The sequence below is a fragment of the Coturnix japonica genome, chromosome 3 (genome assembly GCF_001577835.2).
Source record: "Coturnix japonica isolate 7356 chromosome 3, Coturnix japonica 2.1, whole genome shotgun sequence".
In the NCBI taxonomy this organism is placed as follows: Eukaryota; Metazoa; Chordata; class Aves; order Galliformes; family Phasianidae; genus Coturnix; species Coturnix japonica.
In genome coordinates, this window is record NC_029518.1 from 20,047,130 (window position 1) to 20,069,396 (window position 22,267).

At 47.7% G+C, this 22,267-nt stretch overlaps 1 protein-coding gene across 1 annotated transcript; it reads right to left on the reverse strand.

The window, feature by feature from the left end:
* Positions 1–5,896: 5,896 nt before the first annotated feature.
* On the reverse strand, positions 5,897–12,290 carry SERTAD4 (SERTA domain containing 4). Its single transcript, XM_015857408.2, has 4 exons — positions 12,203–12,290; positions 11,876–12,053; positions 11,488–11,603; positions 5,897–8,784 (listed from the first exon to the last, which is right to left on the reverse strand). Exons 2-4 carry the CDS (start codon positions 12,036–12,038, stop codon positions 8,038–8,040), a joined length of 1,026 nt encoding a protein of 341 aa, XP_015712894.1. The 5' UTR covers positions 12,039–12,053; positions 12,203–12,290; the 3' UTR covers positions 5,897–8,037.
* Positions 12,291–22,267: the final 9,977 nt, after the last annotated feature.

The following is a 22,267-nucleotide window of genomic DNA, read 5'->3' on the forward strand; positions in this document are numbered from 1 at the left end:
CACCTCCACAACACTCCCTGCCACCGAATCCATCAGCACCCTTTGTGCTTCCACAGCTGTATTCTCCTTATAAAAACAGTTCCACCTTCTCTGCTGCTATGAGAAAGGCTCAAACAAACGTCAGAATCTGACTGGCAGACAGCACAGGCAGCACACAGAACCCGGCTGTTAGGGGCTGTCAGGCATACAAAGTAAACAAAAGAACAGACCTATGCCATTTTTCCTCTCAAAATCTCCTTCAACAGCAACTCTTATTTTAGACACCACTTATAAAGGAAGGTGTAACACAACAGCAATGGGTTTTTAAATGTAAGGAGTCTCATTAGTTTTGATAAATGTTTCTATGATAGCCTTATTATTACTATCAAAGGCATAAAACCTTTTATTGTGTTTAAAAAGGCATAAAAACAATGTTGTGTTTTTAGTAATGGTGTGAGTTATGGCTATGTAAAACTACCATGGCCATTCCAGAACCACAGGACTTTACTAGAATTATGTTTCTGCCCATTCACCTCTCTCATTCCCTCTAGTAGAGGCCCTGCAGCCTTTCTACCCATGCACAACCAGGACAGATCTCCTATGCTCTTTGCTCATCTCCCTACAGCTCTCTCCTTGCTGAGGCTGTGCTGAATACAAACATCTGGGAGAAGCATATCCAGGTTTTGCAGAAGTAAACAGCACAGTGGATGAGAGCTTACACATCTCTCTGCCACAGTGCAGAGTGCCTGCAGGGCTGGCAGAGCTGGGATTTGCTCTCCCATCCTGCCAGGGACTCTGGATCCGAGGGAAGCAGGAGAGCTGCATTTGCAGGTTGGGCTTTAAATCCCTTTTTCTGACAGCGAGATGCTGCAAGCTCATCTGACAGACATCTGACCCAGGGGAGGATCAGCTTTGAAAAACCTTCCCCAGGATATTTTCACTTCCTTTTTTCTCTGCATTTCTCCAGCTCCTGCAGAGGGTAATTTTCATCAGCCAAAAACCAGGCAGAAGGGGGAAGGAGGAGGGAGAGGTGCGTGGGCAGCTGGGCCGCAGGTGGGCATGGCACAAGCAGGCAGCACAGAGCAGCTCATGAACCCACAGGTTTTGCAAATGCCGCAGGCAGAGCAGGCAAGCAAGGAGGGAGAGCAGGGCTGCATGCCCAGAAGCATCCAGGCAGAGCTTGTAAGAACACCTCACACCATTAAAGTGGGACAAGTCACCAACAGGCTCACAAGCACATCAGGAAGACTTGACCCTGCATTGCCCAGGGCTGTCCCATTGGCTGCAGAGAGCTGCACCCCCTCTGCCACCATGCAGTGACCCAGTCCAGAGGAATGCACATGCAGCATGACTGCACCCAAACGTTGAGACATTTGGGATTATTCATATTCTTTGCACTTTAAAGCTGTGGAGGATATATATATATATATATTCTTTTTCCATTTAGTATCTGTCTGGTTCTACCTGAAAATCAGATGTATGCGACAGGCAACTGAATGTGTCAAAGTATCTGAAGGCTCAAAATGCACAATGCAATACCATAATATAGCTCTTTGTTATGCTAATTATTCCTTCCCAGCTGCTCCTGCAATGAGTGCCAGGGCGACCTATCAAACAGGAACAAAACCTCCAGGCGAGCTCGCTGCTGCGAGGTCCCTTACCTCTAAGCCAGAGGGGCTGCGGTTGCCACCCCTCCAGCACCAACAAACAAAGCAGAGGTAGAACAAAACAATCCCATATTTCAGCGTCACTGCCACTGGGAGCACAAACCAGGAATTAAAAAGTGATACCCTCCTGACAGTCAGGTTGCCAGGATTTATGCTTTCCCTCAGGTCCCTTTCCCCTCCATATACGTCTTCTCAGCACTTGAGTAAAGGGGAAGGAGGAGGCAGAGTGGGAAAGCACCCAGGCAAACCCTGGGGGCTCAGTCAAGATCCTTATTTTGGTACCTACTGGGATTTTCTGCGTGTGGGTGTCATATTGATGACATCCTGAAAACACCCTAGTTGTGCTACCTAAATTAAAACTAAGTTTACAAATGGTATTAGAAAAGTAAGGTTCCTGTATCTAAATTCAAAAGAACAATATGATCACCTATTTGATTGCCTATCTCTTACGTTGAGATTCAGTTAAAAGAGATCTGTCTTGCCTTTGTGTTACTAGAGATAGAAGAGATACTAGAAGACATTCTATTGGTAGCATACAGGAATATTCAGAGGAAAGGAGCTCTGGCAGCTAGAGAGGGACTGCCAACAGCTCCAAAGACCACTGGGAACACAGGGCAAGTTCACTAGCTGGATGTCTTATTTGCAACAGTCTCTAGTGAAGTACCTCAAAAGCTGATATTATACCACCATCCTTAAGCCTCAGAATTAGCAAAAGAGGTGCTTTCAAGGAGTGGGTAAATTCATATGATAAAAATCCTCAGCCTGCACACGGAATGAGGAAAATGATCTGACAGGAGCTTATGCCCTACTCGCAGTTGAATATTTTCCTTGTGACTGATGACTACGTGGGCTATTTTGAGTTTTATCTGCTGGAGCAATTCTACAATGAATGTACACTTCACAATTACATTAACATTACACATCTTCTCACAGCAAACAAAATGAAATTTGCCACCATTACACTTATTACTCTGCTGGTAAACCAGAATCCAAGCTGTCAAGCAGAGGAAAGGGTCAAAGAAGGAACAAAGTGCATTCAGCCTCCAAAAACTGAAAAATTATTCAAAAGATGCTTTCAGGACAATTATAACAAGTTCCAAAATGTAGATCATCTTGGTCATACTTGTTGAGACGCACAGAAGATAGATTTAGGGAAAACACAACATTGAAAGTACATCACAGTTAAATAGTAGCAACAAAATACAAGCACACCACCTGAGGACTTCTAATAGAAAGGCCAACTGTGTTTCAAGCCAAAACTATGCAACCTCACTCAGCCATATGGCTGAGATGACATGGCTAGTACACTGAGCCTGGCCACATTAGTGAGTATAGGACATTTTGTCCCAAAAGAGCAACGGATGGAGACAAAGAAATTTTCTACGATTTTCGGTGTTGACAGAAGAGTGAAAACTGCATTAGGAACACAAGGGGATGAGCACAGGGTGGAAACATCATTGAGAAGTGCCGTCATGCTTTCTGGATAAGCATAGCCCTGATGGCTGCAGGCCAGGCTCTCAGGGAGGCCTGCTATCCTGTCACCTCCTCCACAACTGCCTGAGCCTTCAGTTCTTTCAGAAGGCAGACAGCCCACAGTATGGAATGATGAGCCTGGCAGACCGTGCCAGAGGGAAAACACCACTGCAAGAGGTAGGAGCAAGAGTGACCTTGATGAGACAGGCCATTTATTTTCCTTCTGCAGTCCTGGCATGACAGATTGGATGCTCCCTGCAGTAAATTGGACAATGATGCTGTACTAATTGAGAGGAATTGCTAGCCTTAGAAAATAAGTTGTTTTTCAAATTCAGCATCTCACTGCTTTGTGGTTTAGTTGGGGTTTTCTTTTTTTCTGCTTTGTTTCTGCTAAATATGCCTCCTTCTTTGCACACACAGACCACGCTTGTGACTTCTCCTTGTGCCCCCTGTGTTCCTCAGAAGGGGAACTCAAACACAGACATTAAAAGAAGTTAAACTACTAGCTTACCTGACCTTCCTGCTGTATTCCATGAGAAAGCTTCATGTATTTTGCAGCCACAAGCCAGCTGCAGCCCCAGGTGCTTACATTTTTGCATGATTAGAGCCCTGGTGTTTAACCCAACCTTCCACACCTGACCACAGCCCCCTGCTGCAAAGCTTAGTGTGGAGTTCAGTCTGGTCTCCCAGTTAGAGCTGCCCTGTGCTTTTTGTGGAGGAGTGAAGGCCTCGTGTTAAGGTCCTCAGCCCCAGGGCTGATTAGTGTTGGTTTCACCACACAGACCGGGCCCTCCACTGTAACTCACGTGGTCGGCCCTCAGCTGAGCAGGATTAGCTGCTGCTGCGAAGGCACCAGGCACCCTGCCACAGCCATGTTTACACTACAGCAAATGGACCTCACAGAGACAGTTTACAAACACCACAAGACGAACTTTTGTAAACTCCCTCGGTTTAGTCATCTTTCCCCATCTGTTAGAGAAGTTAAAGTGATATTGAAAAAACACAGGAAATTACTGTGTATTCCAGGCGGTTGTGGCGGAGCGGCTTGGCTGTGACATGGGATACCTCACAGAGGGCTCCCATCTCCACTGGGATCTTCTCTGGCATGTCCCCGACTGAGCTCTCCAGCCAGAATGAGCCCCAGGGGTGGCTCACACAGCTGGGAAAAACTGGAGCCATTGCTGAGAGGCCTGAGCATCTCCCTGAGCTGGGGGCAGCCCCCACCTTTCAGTCTGCAGAGTAAGGGACATGCAGAGACAAAGGCCAGGTGTCTCTGAGTCACGTTTGCTGAATAAAGCGCCACATGAAATCTTATTCCCTGGCAACGTGGTGCAATCCTTGCACCACTTTTGTTTTGTTTTGTTTTCCTTATGTTACAGAAGTACCGATGGAAGCAGGAATTAGCCTGCTGAACAGCACAGTGCTTTATAGTGCTCCATTCCAGGAGCAAAGCATCTTAGGCAGGAAGTGAAATGATCGCCCTGGAGATAAGCTCTTGTCAAAGAGCTCTTCAGGCAGATAGACTGGTACCAAGCTCAGAATGATTCATTAATAGTAGTTATGCACAGAATATACGGATGAAAGGCATTACATCATCCTAGAAAAGAACAATTTCTTGTAAATCTCTGATAGTAACTGCTCCCAGTATTGGAGCATGCAATTGGAAAATGGCCTATCTATCTGGTTTGCACTCTCCACGTGCCATAAATCAAAACAAAACTGAGCTACAAGATCCCTACTAGCCTGTATAGTGATAATAATGGAAAGATGATAGTTGTAAATACCCAAAAGGTTATTTACAGGAAAAACTCACCCGTATGGAAGCCTTCGGTCTGCTAGGAACCACTGAGGCAATCTCCACCAAGGAGCAATCTGCAAGAGATACAGCCTTAGTGGTGCTCAGCCCTTAAATGGGGTCTACAGGAGATGGAGTCAAGCTCCACCCCTTCCTGGAGCACGGCTACATTACTCTCACCTGTGCTCCCACAGCTGACCCAACACTTGCCTCAGCTGATTAATCAGAGGTTCAGACTGTGATTACCAATTTCCCATGCATAGCCCAAGTCAGAAAGCCTGTCAAGAGATGCTGCATTTCTGGCACTTGAACAGCGGTGTTTCCAACTCTCTTTACTAACACAAGGTACCTCTGACCCTTCTGAAGCAAACAGGGTAACTTAATGTGCTGAGTGCAATGCAGCACATTCGGTATTTTTGTGAGACAGAGTCTAGAAAAGGCGGAAAGATAACCTGACTGATCTTTCTGACAACTGACAGGCTGATCTTCTGAAATGAGGCATTTCATCCCTTACAGAGCTTGATGACACTCAGCAGGACTGCCCAGGGATATGATGAATTAATTTCTACACAAGCCTGCAACTGAAGGAGCTATTACAGAGCCTAGTTCATGTCACTTCAGCTGGTGCAAATTCAACCCAAAAACTGCCACACCTTACATATGCAGACTTGCTCTTGAAGACCAAGCTTCTCTTGGGGTCAAAAAGCTATCAGTCCTCCACAAACTGTTAGCCAGTTTCTGCCTTGGGCAGTATTTGGCTAAACACAGAGCAGCATATTGTTTCCTGGTGCACCTTCAGCCTGTCCTAAAGATCTCTGAGACCTGGTGATGCTGAGCTCCACTCTGGCCTCCACTAGAGGAGTGAGTGTCAACCACAGCATAACCTCTTCAGCACTGCAGCAGTGCTCCAGTTGGATTAAATAGGATTTCCTTGGGCAAGGGAGGGGAGCATAGGGAAAGGATTCAGTAGCCATTGGAGATGTAAAATTAAAATGAATTTTGGTCATTTTAATAAATATATATCAAGGAAATCTCACTTTACTACAACAACACATTAGTATACAAGCATCTAATATTTAAGCTCAAAACATCAAGTGTTTATCAAATATTGGAAAAGAGCAGACGTTACTGGACTATCTGGGTATAACACAAGAAAAATCAGTTGTTTTTTTTAAAAAATTGGTCCTTGTGGACAAACATCTAAATGATGATCCTACTCATACACTGTATGAATGAGATCTATATTTAATATTATTATTATTAATAAAAAAGCTTTTTCTTGGAGAAATCAGGTGAGATTTAGACTTTCATTCTTCACAGCGATGACCCTTACAAACTTGTCAGGTTGCACTCACGCAGCCAACACAAAGGTGATAACAGTGGTAACACGAAGGCTAACACTGAACTATGTCTTTGATGTTCACCCATGGTCACCTGGCTCGGGAGCACAGATCATTTGCCCTGTCACCACTGCACTCACTCGTGAAAGCTGCCCAGACTGCAAATGTGGCAGCAGGGCGTACATGCTGTCCTTAAAAATCATAGCCCAGAGGTCTCTGCACTGAGGTGGATCTTGCCCTCTGGACATGAACCAAGAAGGGAAGACGCCACTTGGACGCACGATGCTGTGGGAACAGGCAGCTATTATGAGCCTCCCGTGGCTTGGATGTGGCTATTTTGCTGAACACATCCTGCCAGTTGTTATGGGGACTGTGGGAACTAATTAATTTGGTAGATGTAGGACTCACAATGCACAGTCCAACCCTGGTAATGTCTTCTGGGCATTTTCAACAGCACAGTTCTACGAACAGTCTACCTAGGGATGACTAAATGTTGTCCTCAGCCACTGAAACCTCAGCTCATTTCTCCAAAATGTTCTTTTTTAAAATTAAAAGCCTTACATTCATTCAGATAAAATCATGTTTATCGCCACATTATTGACTAATTAACATTGTGCTTTCCGTTTTCTTTTGTTGACTTTCTTCAAATCAACAGCAAAAGTAATATAAAACTCCCGCATGCTTTTGCAATCTAAAAGAGAGAAATTATGCGAAACAGAATAAAGTATAAAACATGCCACTGGTTCATGAACTTCATTATACGAAGAGGGAAAAAAAAGAGCCCCAGCAACAGACAGTTGCCATAGAAACACTCAAGCATCGAATGCTTGTTTACAAGAGACATCTCTCTATTGTTTCTTAAATCCCTTCCTAAGGATGGCAAATCAAAAAGCAATTGAGCATCAAAAAGGAAGAACAGAGATGTTTGAATAGGAAGTTGAACTCAGTACTTCAAAGGTTAAAGGTTTCTAATAATGTCGATCCACCCTGTGCTTTTTTTTTTTCTTCTGCTTAGGTTTAATCCCTGCTGTATCACTGATTCATACTTAATTTTCACACTGGCAAAAATTAAGACAAAAAGTAAGGCACCAAAAAAAAAACCTGCCCTGGGGTACAACAAGCCCCATTAGTTACTACAGCCAAGGTGACAACGCGCAAGTGCTTGAGCTGCATGTTGTGTTTCTGGTTAAGATCCCACAAACAGGTTATTTCCTTATGCTATGTCCCATTTTGTCAGTTGAACAAGACGCCAAATCCAGGAGATCAAAATCCAGGAGTTCAGAAGTATCAGTACAACACGTAAGGACAGTTTATAACCCAGTCCCCGTAGCCAGTCCTTTGTCAGAGCAAACACTGAGTCGAAGGGAGCACATCGCCTTTGCTGGTAGCATCAATTTGTTTACCAGACTTCTAATTCCTTCGTAAACATAATGGAGGTTCTTCTTAATTAATGGCAGACTTCTTGGGGGCAGCGATGTATACAACGATACGTTTTCCCCATCTGGCTGATTGGTATTTTCAGCAACAAAAGCTACACCATAGCTGCACAGACTACAGCGCTAAGTGACAACGCAACTGTGTTCTTTATGAAGTCTCCACACTTATAAATAGCCCGCTGATGCAGATCGGAGCACCGTGCTACGCAATCTGCTCCCCAGTCATTTAAAACTACGCGTAATGTTTGTGGCGTGATTGTATCGTTTGTAGAAAACTATAAAAAATCCATTCAAAATACAAATTTGATAGACAAGCGCACATGCTTCGATGGAGCAAGAAAGATGCCTCATATTTTACTTCCTTTGCTGCAGCACATTTTATTACTTGGTAAAGATTCCTTTTTCCGCAAGGATTTTTTCCAAGATTCGCTTACATCACTCTTGTCATTACACCCAGTCTCAAAATAGTCATAAAATTTGCCTTTACATTCAAAAGTATGAGTGCCTCTTACAGGTTCACAGTTTAGGGGCTCGCTGTCTCGCTCAGGTTCGTCGCTGCCCTTCTCATCAGTGAATTTGGCCTTGTCCTGATTAGCATGAGGCCTGGTGTTAGTGACAAATATTTCGCTTGCAGGTATTTGCTCGTCACTCCTGTAAGAAGGGGCACTGCCAATGTCATAATCCACCTGCTGGGAACAGCTCGGCAACGAAATGGGGGATGAGGAGGAGGAGGGAGAGGAGGAAGAAGTATTTTCTGTGCTGGCATTGACCGAGTAGGGAAGATTCAAGTAATGACCACCGCACTCTTGATAGAAGCAGCATGTGTGGAGCTTCTCATACTCCTCCTTGGCCATCCGAAGACGCTTTCGGTAAGGGCAGTCCTGGGGCACAAACCACTCCTGTGGCGAGGCAGCCCCGAAGGAGCACGTGGAGAAGCACCAGTTGTTCTGCATGATGATTTCTCCATGGATTCGCTTCATTAAATTGTTGATGAGGACGGATCTCCGCAGGTAGACTTCAGGATCGTCAATGAACTTCAGCTTTTCCAAAGACATGTAAAGAATATGGGCCCGTTCCTCAAACACTGAGATTGTCTGAAAATACAAAGGAGAGAAGATACAGAACTGAAGTCAACCGGCTTTGTTCCAGGCAAGAGAAAGGAAACGAAGCAGGGTATTCACTCTGTGCCACTGCCTTTCTCCTTCTCCTCCTCAGGCAACTAAAATCAGCTTCCCATGCTGCACACCCATGTGGAACATGTTTTTTTCTCAGCATCTGGGGTTAAAACAAAATTGTCATACTGTTCTGCTCTGGTGATGGGGGCTCTTTGATGTGAATGGACCCAGTCCCATCCCCTGTGGGGCTCCCACTGAGCCCTGAAGCCAGACACAGGTCCTTCCCACAGCCTCTTTGCAGCAGGGAGAGGCAAAGCTTTCCAGGATGGGGCCAGCAATGAGTGCCAGAACATTTCACCCACAGCCGGTGGAAGGGGCCCTCGGTGAGGAGGTCTCCATTTGCCAAGCCCTCGCTCGCCGCTCTCACATATAGGAACACACACAGGGAGGCAGGGAGAAACCATCTCAAAGCACTGCAGCATCTGGAGAGCAGCTGTTGGCCCGTGCACGACACCGCTCACTCCATGGGACCGGTGGGAATGTGGGGAGGCAGGGACAAGGTCAGGAAACAAAAGAGAGGACGGGGATTTGCAGGGATCCTGGCCAGGAGCCCACAGATCGGTTCCCCCTGCCGCAGTCCCTCCGGGGCTCTCTTTCTGAGCACTGGCAGCAGGAGCAGGTTACTGCCCGGGGGGCCCTGCTCTACACTGCAGTCACTGCCCCGGGAATCAAAACAGAGAGGGGGTAACACACGCTACTGTACGCAGCATTAACTAATTTTCATTTTTAGTAATAATTTGGTTTGTGTAGGAGGAGAGAAGCACAGCATAAAGAGAGGTTGCTCTAAATCCCCCCCATCTGTGGCTCGCTCGTTCTTCCCTTTCCCACATGGTTACAGCATTTTTGCAGAGTGGAAGTCGTAGCTATGAGGACTGAAAGCGCTCAGAGCACAGCTGCTTTTCACATCCATTCAGTTCTCCCAGCCCTGCAGCTCTTTCCACAGCCTGGTCCTGTCTGCAGGGCTCAGAAGCAGCACAGTACCTCGTAAAAGCAAAAATTGGCCCTGTTTCCAAGCAAGTTCGCAGCTGAAGCTCTTCTTTGTTAGACAGTAATTTTCTAAACATTAAGCCTAGAGGTTAACGTGCTACAGTAGAATCACAGAATGGTAGAATCGTGGAAGTTGGAAGGTATCCTTAAAGACCATCAAGGCCAACTCCCCTGCACTGAACAGGAGTACCTACAGCTCCATCAGATGTCATCAGCATCCCCCCAGCCCGACCTTGATTGTCTCCAGGAATGGGACATCCACCACCTCTCTGGCAACCTGTGCCAGTGCCTCATCAGCCTGACTGTAAAAAGAATTCTTCCCTATATCTGATCTAAATCTCACTGCTTTTAGATTGAAACCATTTCCCCTTGTCCTGTCGCAGCAAGCCCTGCTAAAGAGTCTGTCCCCTTCTTTCTTACAGCCCCACTTTAGATACTGAAAGGTTGCTCTCAAGTCTCCCTTGGAGCCTTCTCTTCTCCAGGCTGAGCAGTTCCAGCTCTCAGCCTGTCCTCCTAAGGGTGGTTCCATCCCTTGGACTGTATTTGTGGCTCTCCTCCAGAAGCGCTCCAACAAGTCCATGTCCAAATACCATTTCTTTATACTACCAGAAGGGAACAGGTAACAACCACTCCTCCTCTTCATCATCATACAGAACCCAACAACCTACCCAAGAACAAAGCTGGCAGAACAGAGAAATCAGTGCAACATGTGGGAGAGGACATCTTTCACTACCCTCCATGCTATGTGCACATCTCCCCAGAAGCAAACCAAGTGCTCTGCTCCACCTTCCAGCTGAACATTCATTCCCAGCCACTGCTATCTGTAGCTGGAAATTCCTTCAGCTGCCCTGAGGCATGTGGGAAGAACCACCCGTACCTCTTCAGCATGGGGCTCAAGCAGGCCCTGAATGCTGTCCCGGCAGGCACTGGGCAATGCAGGACCTGCTCCGTTCAGGTTGCCTCTGGGATGCAGCAGAGGTGCTGGAAAAGCTTTAGGTGCATGGCTGCACTGAGGTACCTTGGGTGCAGAGCCTCAGGGTGCCCCAAGGCCTGCGCTGTCCCCAAGCACCCCACCCCTGTGCTCAGCTCATCAACACCAGCACCAAAGCTCCCACCAAAAAGTCTGGTTTCAGTGTAGGCACTCACCGGCCTGGAAAGTGTTTGCTGTAATCCCTCCCTTGATGGCTTTTGTTTAAAAAAAAAAAAACAAAAAAATACTCTTTTCCTTACTAATCTGTTCTTTTGGAGTTATTGGCTTTCTAATAAACAGGATTAACCATGGAAGGTGCAGTGCTGCTTGCAGAGCTCTCTGCTCTTCTGCAGCCCACAGGGAACCTGCTGTGTGTCCTCCCCACGGGAAGGTGTGGGATGAGCAGGGAAGCGGGGCCCTATTTGCTCCGTTCCCCACATGTGGCATTGCAGCCCTACTCCTGTACTCGTGGGACGAGCTACCGAGGAACAAAAGAATCTGGGGGGAAAAAAAGTTAGCTGAGCATTTAGGCTAAAAGGCTGCCCGGGCAACGCGATGCCCACAGCTCGGGGCACGCAGCGAGTGCCGGCCACCTGCCCGTGCTCAGGCTGCAGGAGCGCCCCAGCGGTGCGCGGGGTAAAAATAGCGGCTCTCGGGAAACGTACTTTGTGCGCGCAGCTGCTGAGCGGCGGGTGAAAATCCTCTTCTTCCACATATTTCCTTTTAAAGTATGCGATCTTGGATGCCGCTGCAGGATTTGAAATTCCCCTGTAATGCGATCCTGCGGGCAATAAATCAGACACGACAAATGACATGCGGTTTGCCGGAGGTTCTCCAAACAAAACACTTTCCGTTTCCCCTCTCGCCGCGGCCCCGCCACGTCTCCCCGCAGCATCGTCCATCGGACGCTCCGCTCCGCCCGCCCGCCCCGCGGACCCCGCGCATCCCGCGGCTTCTCCCCCGCCCCTCGGGGCGACTCGCGGCCCCCCCCGGCTCCGGCCCGGCCGCACCTGCGCGGGGCCGCCCCGCTCCCCGCTGCCCGGCGGCGCCTACCTGCGGCGGGGGGACCGGCGGCGACCGGAGCGGGGCCGGGGGCGGCGGGGCCGGGGCGGCCGCAGGCGGGCGGCTCCCAGAGCGCGCGGTAGGCGGCGAGGTCGGCGGTTCCTTCGGCGGCGCTGGGGCGGCCCAGCCGCTGCATGGGCAGCACCAGGGTCATGGCGGGCGCCGGCTCCTGCAAGGAAGCAGCGCGGTGAGCGCCCCGGCACCCCTCCTCCTCCTGGCCGCCCCGACCCCGCGGCGGGCACCTACCGTAGGATGTCAGACGGACGCACGCCCCGAGTTCCCCTCCCGCCGCCCCCGCCCGGCCCCGGCGGCGCTCACCCGGCGGCGCGGACCCGCTCAGTCGCTGCCCATCCTCCGCCGCCGCAGCTGGCACGGCGCGCCGGCACCGACGGGCGCGGGTCTGGTGCGCGTGTCGTGGCGTGCGGGAGGGCGCGGAGCGGCGGGGATCGCGTTTCTTTCTTCCTCTCTCCCTCCCTCCGTCTCTCTTTCCCTCCCTCGCTCTTTCCCTCCCTCCCTTCCTCCCACCCTCCCGGTGGAGAGGAGCACAGACTCCGGCAGTTGTTTCCACTCTCCCCGCTCGGGCCGCGCTGGCTCTGCCTCCAGGCAAAACACAGGCACCAAATTGGCTGCGGCTCCGCGCCGCCGCTGGCGGCCCCGGGGGGGCGGCCCGGGCGGGGCGGGGCGGGGGCGGCTGCGGAGCGAACTTCGTGCGGGGCCGAGGGCTGAGCGCGGAACAATGAGCCGGGCGCGGCTCTTCCCCTCCTCCTCCTCCTCCTCCTTCTCCTCCTCTCGGCCCCCCGCGGCGGGACGGGGCCGCGCAGGTGGCGGTGCCCCGCGGGCGGCTCCGGGTTGCGCACCGCGGGGGAAGGGGGAAGGTAGTATCGGCATCTGCCACCATCGGGCCGCGCCTGGGCAAAGAACTGCGGACGCGGGGATGGGAAGCCCACGGGCAGCTCCGGTAGCACAACGTGGGCCACGCACCCCTCGCACCTTCTATTCCCAACGGAGCGCTGGCACGAGGAACGCTGGCTGACCGCGCTGGCTGAATGCAGGGCGAGAGCTGCTGAGAGCCGCCGGGCGGGTTGTGTGTTTCTTGTTCCAAAGCGTTCTGCTGCCCTTAGAAGCACCCGTGGGCACCTCAGTCTGTGGCACGGAGCTGCCCACGGGGAGACGCTGAAACCCGGCACCCGCCCTCTAGGAATAAGGGTTGGGGGCAGCTCAGTGCTGCGCGAGGGGGAGGTCAGGATCCCTCCTATTGATGGGTTCAGCATCCCTTTGTGGGATTGTTTTATGAGAATGAATTCGAAGTCGAGAATTTTGGCTGTGCTTTCTCTTATATGTCTCATCGTCTGCGGGTGCTTCTGTGCTTCAGCAGACACACGGGAGGGAAGGAAGAAAGGAAGTGTTGGGATGCCTTCTGCACAGAGCTGCTGATTTGTCTTGAAGAAGAGGCTGCTCTGGACAGCCTGGAGAGCAGCCGGGCTGCTTCTGCCGTGCACAGCAGGGACCGAGGCGGGGCAGCCACCTCCCGCTGACAGCTGCCTGCCGTGTGCATTTGCCGTGCACTCAGATGGAACAGAAACAAGACATAAAAAACCGAGCTTCCCGACGAGGAAAAATTATAAAGCCCAAATCCCGAAGCGAGCTGCTAAGTCCCTGCACGCTCTGCAAAGCCGCTTGGCTGCAAAATAGGGCTCGTTTTGTATTTAGTGAGCCCTGTTTGTAGCCAAGGAATTGCACACAGGCAGAGCAGCAGCCTTCCAAAGGGCTCCATGTGCCCACTGGTCTTCCAGAAGTGCCGGTATCTGGCTGGGAAGGTCACAGCCAGTGCCAGGGTGATGCTGGGCCAGGGGCTGAACTCCCAGTCCCCTATTGAGTGCTTCAGTCAAAGCACATGGGCACATGGGGGTCAGGGCTGCAAACAGAGCCAGAGCCCTTCATATCCCCACTGGCTCATCCCGTTTGGGTCACGTTATTGTAGGCAATGGAGGCAGTCTCCTTTACAAATCCTATTCAACTCAGAGAGACTGTGCAGAACAGCACGTGCATTGTTCCACTGCCATTAACACCACTGGAAATAAAGGACGAAAGATTCACACTGGTGCATACAATGCATTTGCCATACAAAATCACAGTGAAAGGCCAACACTCGGGCCTTTATCCCATTCTGGAAAGCCATTTGGGAGCCCCGGATGCCTGCGGCATCACCGTGAGCTCCCGCTGCCACCACCACCGGTGCCATTCTGTCACAACAAGGCACTACAGCGGCCCCAAGGTTGAAGTGTCCAACTTCACAGTGCACTGCTTCACAAGGACACAACTGCACAGTGCAACTACTCCCAGTCACTGCTTTACTCCATTTGCTGGTGTGTTCCTCTGCAGTCATTGTGATGTTAATGAGAGAGCTGTAATGATGCCATTCACACATAACAAGCCCGATGGGATGGCAGTGAAAAGGGCTTTTTATGCACATCCAGAATGTCTCTAGAAAAAAACAAAGCAAAACAACAACAACAACAAAAAAACAAATATGGAATGCCTGTTAGGATGATACTGCGGGTCTGATGGGATTAAGAACAGGGAATGGACTTGGGATGACTGCGCCTGTCATGAGGAGAGAGGGGAGGCTTTGATTGCAGCAGTGGATGGGAGGAGGATGTTGGGAGTGCATGGCCCAGCTGGTCAGCATGCCTTGATGTGCCAGAAGTTCGAGGATGAGGAAGTCACAGAGCTGGGAGATTAAAGGGCCTGGATACACGTGGAGTCACAGCAGTGCTGTGAATAAAGCTGTGGGGCCAGGGACTCACGGTGTACCAGGGTAGCCTAACCATAGTGAGCAGAAGTAGAGAACGAGAGGTGATCCCTGAATCAGGGCTCTGACAACAAGGACCAGCACTGTGGTAGGTGGGAAAGCACCTGGAACATCCAGTTCATGCTGGATTTGAACTAGCAGAACAGCATCTGTGCTGTCCTATCTCATAATGTTGGCCCACAGTGTCGGAGGTGGACATTGGTGGTGTGGCAGTAGAGGTTGAACCTTCCCCCAAATATTCCATTAGGTTTGCAGAGCACTTCAGCATCCTGGTGGTGAGCGTTGCTCCTGCTGCAGTGACAGCTCCTCTGCTGGGTTACCTTTGGGACAGCTTGGCACTGCACAGGGGCTGGGGGCAGTTTGGTGCCTGGAGGTGAAGAGAAGAGGACGGACAGCTTTAGGTCAGGCTGAGGCAGCAGAGTCCATGGGGCTTCTTGAGCCCAAGAGCAGCTTCCCTTCTTTCAGTGAGGTCACAAGTAAATCTGCCTCCTGGCTGCATTGCCTTCTGGCATCACAAACTGTGTGTGTATGGAGTTTAATTGTATTGCCTTCTTCACTTTCTGTCCACTGAATAAGGTAAACAGCACAAAAGAAGTGTTTGGGAACAAAGAGCAAGCTGTCTGCCGCTCAGCCTGCGCTGCTTTCCATGAAGAATGAGTGCTATTATTATTCTTTTACAAGTTTCCTTCTAAGGGAAATAAACACCAAAGGTAGGATTCCAAGGAAATGACTCACAAATATTGGCAACGTGCTCCAAAAATTTGATCCAGTCTTTGCAGAAGCCCTTAGCAGAATGCTAACCCCTCTCATTGCAAAATAAACTTCTCCCATCCGTGCCACACAGCAGCTCTGATGTGTGTGTGAAGGGCAGATGGGGGTGGCAGGGCCCATTTTGTTGTTTTTTTCTTTTACTTCTTCCCAATCCCCTGACATCGCATTGGATGCAGCCTCCAGTATCTGTTCTCAGCCACCAAGCTGCCCTCCCAGGTGCGCAGAGGTAACCACACACTGTGCCTCACCTTGTAGTTCTTAATCAGGGACCCCAGGAACCAGGAAAGCAGGCACTGAAGGATCAGACAGCTGAGCAGAGGCAGCCTGGCAGCATTACCATCTGCAAACAGAACTGTCTACTTAGCATATTTATTTCTCAGCTGTTTAAGATTTTGAATCATAAACGCATTCTCTGCATCCCTTGTAAGGCACATGTTCAAAGGCTCCAGCGCTCTCTCATGTTACTTTTGGGGTTTTGTTTGTTTATTTTGTTTTTGGCAGCGTAAATCTGGGTAGACAAGAGCAATGAAAATTGCGTCTCTCACATGGAATTCCTTTGCAGCTCAGTTCTGCTTAGACAGTGCCTGCAGATTAAAGAAGATTAAAGATCATTACCTTTACAAACTCCCATTTAATCACTCCACTCTGAGATGGGGGACTCTGGCATGGAGTCAGACTTTTCAGACAGTACAGCAGCGCAGCGGGACCATGCAGATTCCACACTTTTCCATGCATTCCCACAATTACCATCACCTTTCCTACTTTGGGATATACATGTAGAGATATCATCCCTGTAGTCTATGCACCATCCATGGAGTTCACTGAGACTTTGGCCTCCCATCTGTCATAACAGTCTTTCAAGGCAAGCAGGATGATGCGTGGTGTTAGATTGCTGCACGCTGAATCCACTTCTGGTTCTGTCAGAATTCATTCTTCCTTAACCTGGGTACTCCTTACTGTAATGCCATTAGTGAGGGGTATGGGAATCATAGAAGTGATAACACGTGGTATTATACATTGGCTAATACCATACAACTCAAATTATTGACTGTTTTCATGTGGTATCAAAATATTGGCAAAGCGAGGCCTGGTCAGCTCATAGGGAAACAAACTCACAGGGATACAGTGCAGCAATGAGAGAGCAACCCAACCTGGGCACAGCCAGGAGGGGGACAAAGCTCCTATTGCAGGTCTGGGAGAGGTCTGGACAAGGCCACTGGGGCTCACACAGTTCATTATTATGAGCTGGGGAAACACACCCCACATGTATTTAATAAATCAGCCTCTGCAGGGTACATCTTAAAAAAGAAATCACAACAGCTAAAAATCTGGATGCTGAGGAATATACCATTCAATTACAAAGTAAATTGTATGAGCCTCCTGTGCGTGGTTGTGCTCTCAAAAAGCATTAGTGGCTTCTTACAGCTCTATGGCAATGGATGAGCAATTTCCTTGCTTAGGGAAGCACAGTAAATCAGAAGTAAAAGGTTCTTCAGAAAAATATATAGGTGGCAATTCATAATCCAAGGGGCAGAAAATGGGTTAAAAAGAAAAGGTAGAGCACAGCCAACAATTGTGAAATAAACTGGTAGGAGAAATGGTTCTGGGAGCCAGAGTGGGTCGCAGTATGTCAAACTGTAGGCTGCATTTGTTGTCTGAAATTATTCTGATAGCAGAATTATTCCAAGGGTAAAAGATAAATATCCTTGAATAATCCAAACCAACAATGAAATATAAATCAGGTCTATGGCTTTGCTGGATTCCAGGTCTGTGTCATCTTGAATCAGCCACTTGCCCAGGTTCTGCTCTGTTTGTACAAAGGGAAGGCACTGGAGAATTTCAGGGGTCAGGCTGGACACTAAAGCTAACTTTCTTACTCAGTTTATATAGTGCGTATATTTTTAAATAGTTATGTGTTTTTTTTCTCCCCAGATCTGATCCAGGCAATACAGAATGTCTGTTATGTTTCAAAGCACACCTGTATGAAGGAAGGAATCAGTAAAGCCCAAGATGACATCTCTAAATGCAAGTGCAGACTGTAGACCTGAGTTCTGTTTGCAGGGTACCAGGCAGCAGAAGCAGGTTTACCTGTACCACCTGGGCAGCTCTGCACACAGGTGTGAGCACCACAGCACCATCCATGTGCCAGGAGGTACACATCCACCTTTCACATTATTCTGCAAAAGATTGGTGAGATTTAAAAAACAAACACAAAACAAGGCTGAAAAACCCAACAGATTTGAGTTCAGTGTAGTTCAGCTCAGATTCGATAAGGATTTCTTCACTTGCTCAGCAGCTGTTTCTTGGCCTCCGCATGAGGGTTAATACATGAGGCAGCTACTCCTCCTACAGGTCAGCCACATTGAAGTCGTGTTTGTGCAGAAAAAGCTCCCAGTGTTTCGGGTGTGTGTTTTTCAGTGCCCAACCAGGTTGAAGGTAAGTATAATCCTGGACAGAATCAAGCGTTTGCTGCTTCTTCACTACAGAAGAGATGAAACCATGATCACAATTGTCTGCATTCAGTAAAGATCCTATTAAACATTTTAATACGAAATGGCTCTTTAACCTCAAGGCTTTGGCCAAATTCCAGCTCAGAAACTATCTTCCTAGAAGTTCTCCTATTAAACTAGGAGTGATGTATTTGTCTCCTCCTTTCAACTGCTCTCAGCAGTGCCCTGAGCTGCTCAGAGCTCTGTAGGCTTCAGTGTCACAGCAGCTCCACTCAGGGATGACATAAGGCTGTCTGTGCACCCACTGGGCACACGGCCACCTATCCATGTAGTGCTTGTGAAGCGCTTCAATACACAGCTAGTAAAGGAGCCATTGGAGTGAAAAACATCACTCCACTTTGTGTCCAGAGAAGAAACCAGGTCAGGTTATGCACAATGACCTGCTGAAAAATCCACTGACAAAGAGCATCACCAGGGATGAGCAAAGGCTGAAGGTCTGCGTAGGTACCACTGCGCTGTGTTCATAGTTTCAAAATGCACACTCCCAAAAACACAATGTTTCCATCCTTAGTGCAAGGTAGAAACATTTACCTCACAGTGGTTATATGGACTGTGAATTCATTGAATCGTTTTACAGCTTTTGTTCTTCTGAGTGCAGCATTTTCCAGGGATGTTTAATTTGGATTGCCCAGAATGACAATAAGCAGTTTAAGTGTATTCTGGTCTTCAGGCTCTCGATGCAATAGATGTTATGCAGCATGACTACCTTTAAAGAAAGCTTTCAGTGAGACGCTATGCATAATTAGAGAGGGTGGGATGGGCGCTAAGGGAAGAACAATTCCTTGAAATATTTCTGGCAGTGAAATACTTGCCTAAGGGTGGATCAATCCACTCTGTGGAAAAGCCAGAAAGGAAGCAGAGAAGCAGACCAGTGTGCAAGATGTGTGATGGTTGGGTTACCAGCGCGTTTGCACAAGTGCCTGCTTCAGACTTGCCTTCAGCAATCACCACCTCTCAGCTTGCTGGTGCTCCCATGTGGGTCACACAACAGCACCCCCCAACCCCATCACAGGGTTATGCTGGGGCCTGAGCACAGGTAGCAGCACCCCATGCATACATAGAGCCCTCAGAGCAACCGGGCCTCCACACAAGTCCTGCTGTAGGACCACTATTCTGGGGGCAGAAAGAGGAATATGAGAGGGGTTGTCATTGGAGATTTGGAAGAACCTCCAACTCAATACTGACAGTACATCATTTTAAATGATAGCATTCCATGTATTTTCTAATTTATTTTTCTGAAAGGATGAGCTATACCTCGACTAAGTAGCAATTTCAAGACAACACTCTGTGATGTTCCAAACTTATTTGGAATCAGTCCTGTCTTTCCCTATGGATTTCACTTACAAAAGGTTTGGCAAGATTTTGTTAGAAATAAGATGAGAAAAGGTTGGATACACTACTTTCAGACAATAGTCATCAATGTAAAATGCCTCCATATCCCTAAGCTTTTTTCAGGTTGTGGTTTCAGAGCCATATCTAGCCAAGTGCTGACCCCTCCCTGTGCTGGCACCAGCACTCCTCTGTGATCAATCCAGTCACACAGGTGGACTGACCCCACTGAAAACTGCACTTTAAGATCCTGATAGGCTCATCTCGATCCTTCAGCAGCTCTTGCTGGTAGCGAGAGTCCCCTAGAGACCACACAACCAAGGTATTCAGCATACAGTCTTTTAGCAGAAGCTGCACATCAGCCCTACAGATTGATTTCATACTATAGCAGGTCATTCAGTGCCCAGATTTATCAGTGATATGGAAGAAAACTGGAATTTTGGTAACGAAGTTATGAGACAAAGAAGCATTTTGGCCCAAAAAGGGTCAAAATAAGGGTCTCAGCTGAGGCTACAAAGGCAGTCTGTATCAAATAGGAAATTAAATGCAATTCCCACTTTCTTAGCCCATGCTTAGACCAACACATAGCACCTCACCCTCATGCTGTTTTATTTAAGGGTGTGTTCAAGAGGCTGGAAACAGCCTGATTGCTATTTCCCAACAAGAGCTGCTACTTAACAATATAAAATGAGTTTCGTTGATGGCAATAGTCTGTGTCTGCTGGCATGCCTTCTGTATGTGCTTGGAAATAAGGAAACATATAGAACTACCTCTTCCCGATTCTCTGCTTGGCTGTACATGGAGCAGATGGTGAAGGCTGAATGGTGAGTGCTGTTCCCTAGCCTGTTGGCCTGGCACGTATACTCCTAAGTGTTTTAGAGTTTCAGAAAGCTACAACAAGCTGGTGTGATGATTTGACCCTGGGGCTTAGGTCTGGGTAGGTTTTCATGACCTTAACCTGGCTGACTGATTTGGTTTGTTTTTTTTTTTTCCTTGTAATAAATGAGTCGTCCCTATGCTCTGTATCTCCTGATTTTACCAGATGTTTTCTGGTAAGGCATTAATTAGCAAAGGCTTGTGACCAACGTTTTAGTCTACTGGTACTTTAAGTCTCAGCACAGGCAGGTGCAAATGCTGCCATGTGATGGAAAATGTGTTCCTAGCTCCAATAATCAAATGGGATACAAACCACATCTCCTTTGGCAGATTGGTGCCTGTTCTCTTTCTTAACTATTGCACCACTGCAGCAGAACTGATATAACAGGATATACTATTTCAAGTTTTAAGTTTTAATTACCAATTGATTTCTTATATTATTATTTACTGAGATGAATTGGCCTGGCATTCTGGATTGCTTTTTACAATTAACCCGGAATTGTAAACTGTGGTTACAGAGATTGAACCATCTTCATTACAGCTCTGGACTTTCGCAAAACATGAATGAAAGATTGAGCTTCCCTATTTGGAACTAGCAAAATTAAAAGCAGAATGTCTTTCCCCCCTTCCCCCCCCCCCCCCCCCCCCCCCCCTTGCATAATGCAATGAAATAATACAAAATGCAATGAGGGGTGGGGGGGGTTTACTCTGCCTGTAAAATATACATATTAGTTCAACATGATTTTACACTATTTGACAAGAGGATTTTCATTATTAATAAGATGAAATGTAAGGCTTCTAATTAAGTGGAAAACAAACCGCTGTAAACTATACTCAGAACACACAAACCTATTAGGTTTTGAATTTAATAATAAATCATTTATCTAAACCCCAAGTGATTTGTTGCATGATCGTACTTGATGATGATTCATTTCATTTGTACATTTTTAGGCTTCCTTGCTTCCTTTTATCCTTACTATTCCCAATAGCAAATCTGCTTTTTTAGAACCCCTGTGCTGAAATGCAGCTACTCAAAATGATAAGCAGGTAACAAAATGCCTTGCTGTTGCTCTCATTGATTTTAGAAAAGTAGGGTAATTTACAAGTAAAACATACATCTAATGTGAATCGAACGCTAAATTAGAATCTCACCGCTGGACTCTAAAAACAACAACACCAGGGAGAAAATGCAGGCTACAGATTCCAGAAGGAAAACGAGAGACGGCCCTTACCCACAGGAGCTCTGGGGAACGAGTAACTAGTGACTTCAAAGAGATTCTAAAATAGTACCTGATGTGGAATTTGCTGCATGAAGACAACTATTCAGAGAGAGCCTTTGACAAGCCAAGGTACATCTGCATAGAAATGATGCAATCTGGCTCTGAAACACATGCTCCTGCACAACAAGCTATTTAGGAACTGTGAGCGTTAACCTAATTCTGTTCAGCTACCTGTGTGGAACATGGGTGACCAAAAGGTGCCACCCATGGGAGCTCAAGTTGGATTCAATACATGTGTATTAACTCTTATAGGTTGTGATAGTGAGCTACTGTTATCGTATTGACTACATATTTCTTTTGTTTCTTCCAGGCTTCATAAATCCTCACTTTTTAAAGAATTACCTGATAGTTCACACAAATCACATTTTTAGTAGGTCTTGGACTATTTTTTTTCCCTGTATTGACAAGGGTTACCAAATACCCCATGACACTGACTAAAGAATACGGACACACATTAAGTGCTCCTCTTGAAGTTTCTTAATTAGCAAATAAGTACCAGTCACCATACAGAATGGCAACTTATTTGTGAGTATATTGCCCTTTGAAAACGCCAGCCTTAACATTAGAGAGTGCCACATTAGCTGGTTTGTAGAAGTCCTAGGATGTGCACAGACAACAGGAGTGGGTCCAGGTGATCCACTGGGCTATGATCCTTTCATCTGCAGAAATGGGAAAAAACAATAGAAACTCCTTACCCCAAGTCTTCCTAGTTTTAGGATATGGATGTCTGCTAATGCATATTAATATATACATATATCTAGGCACATTGTAAAAAAAGAACTACCATAAGAGCCCAGAAAACTTT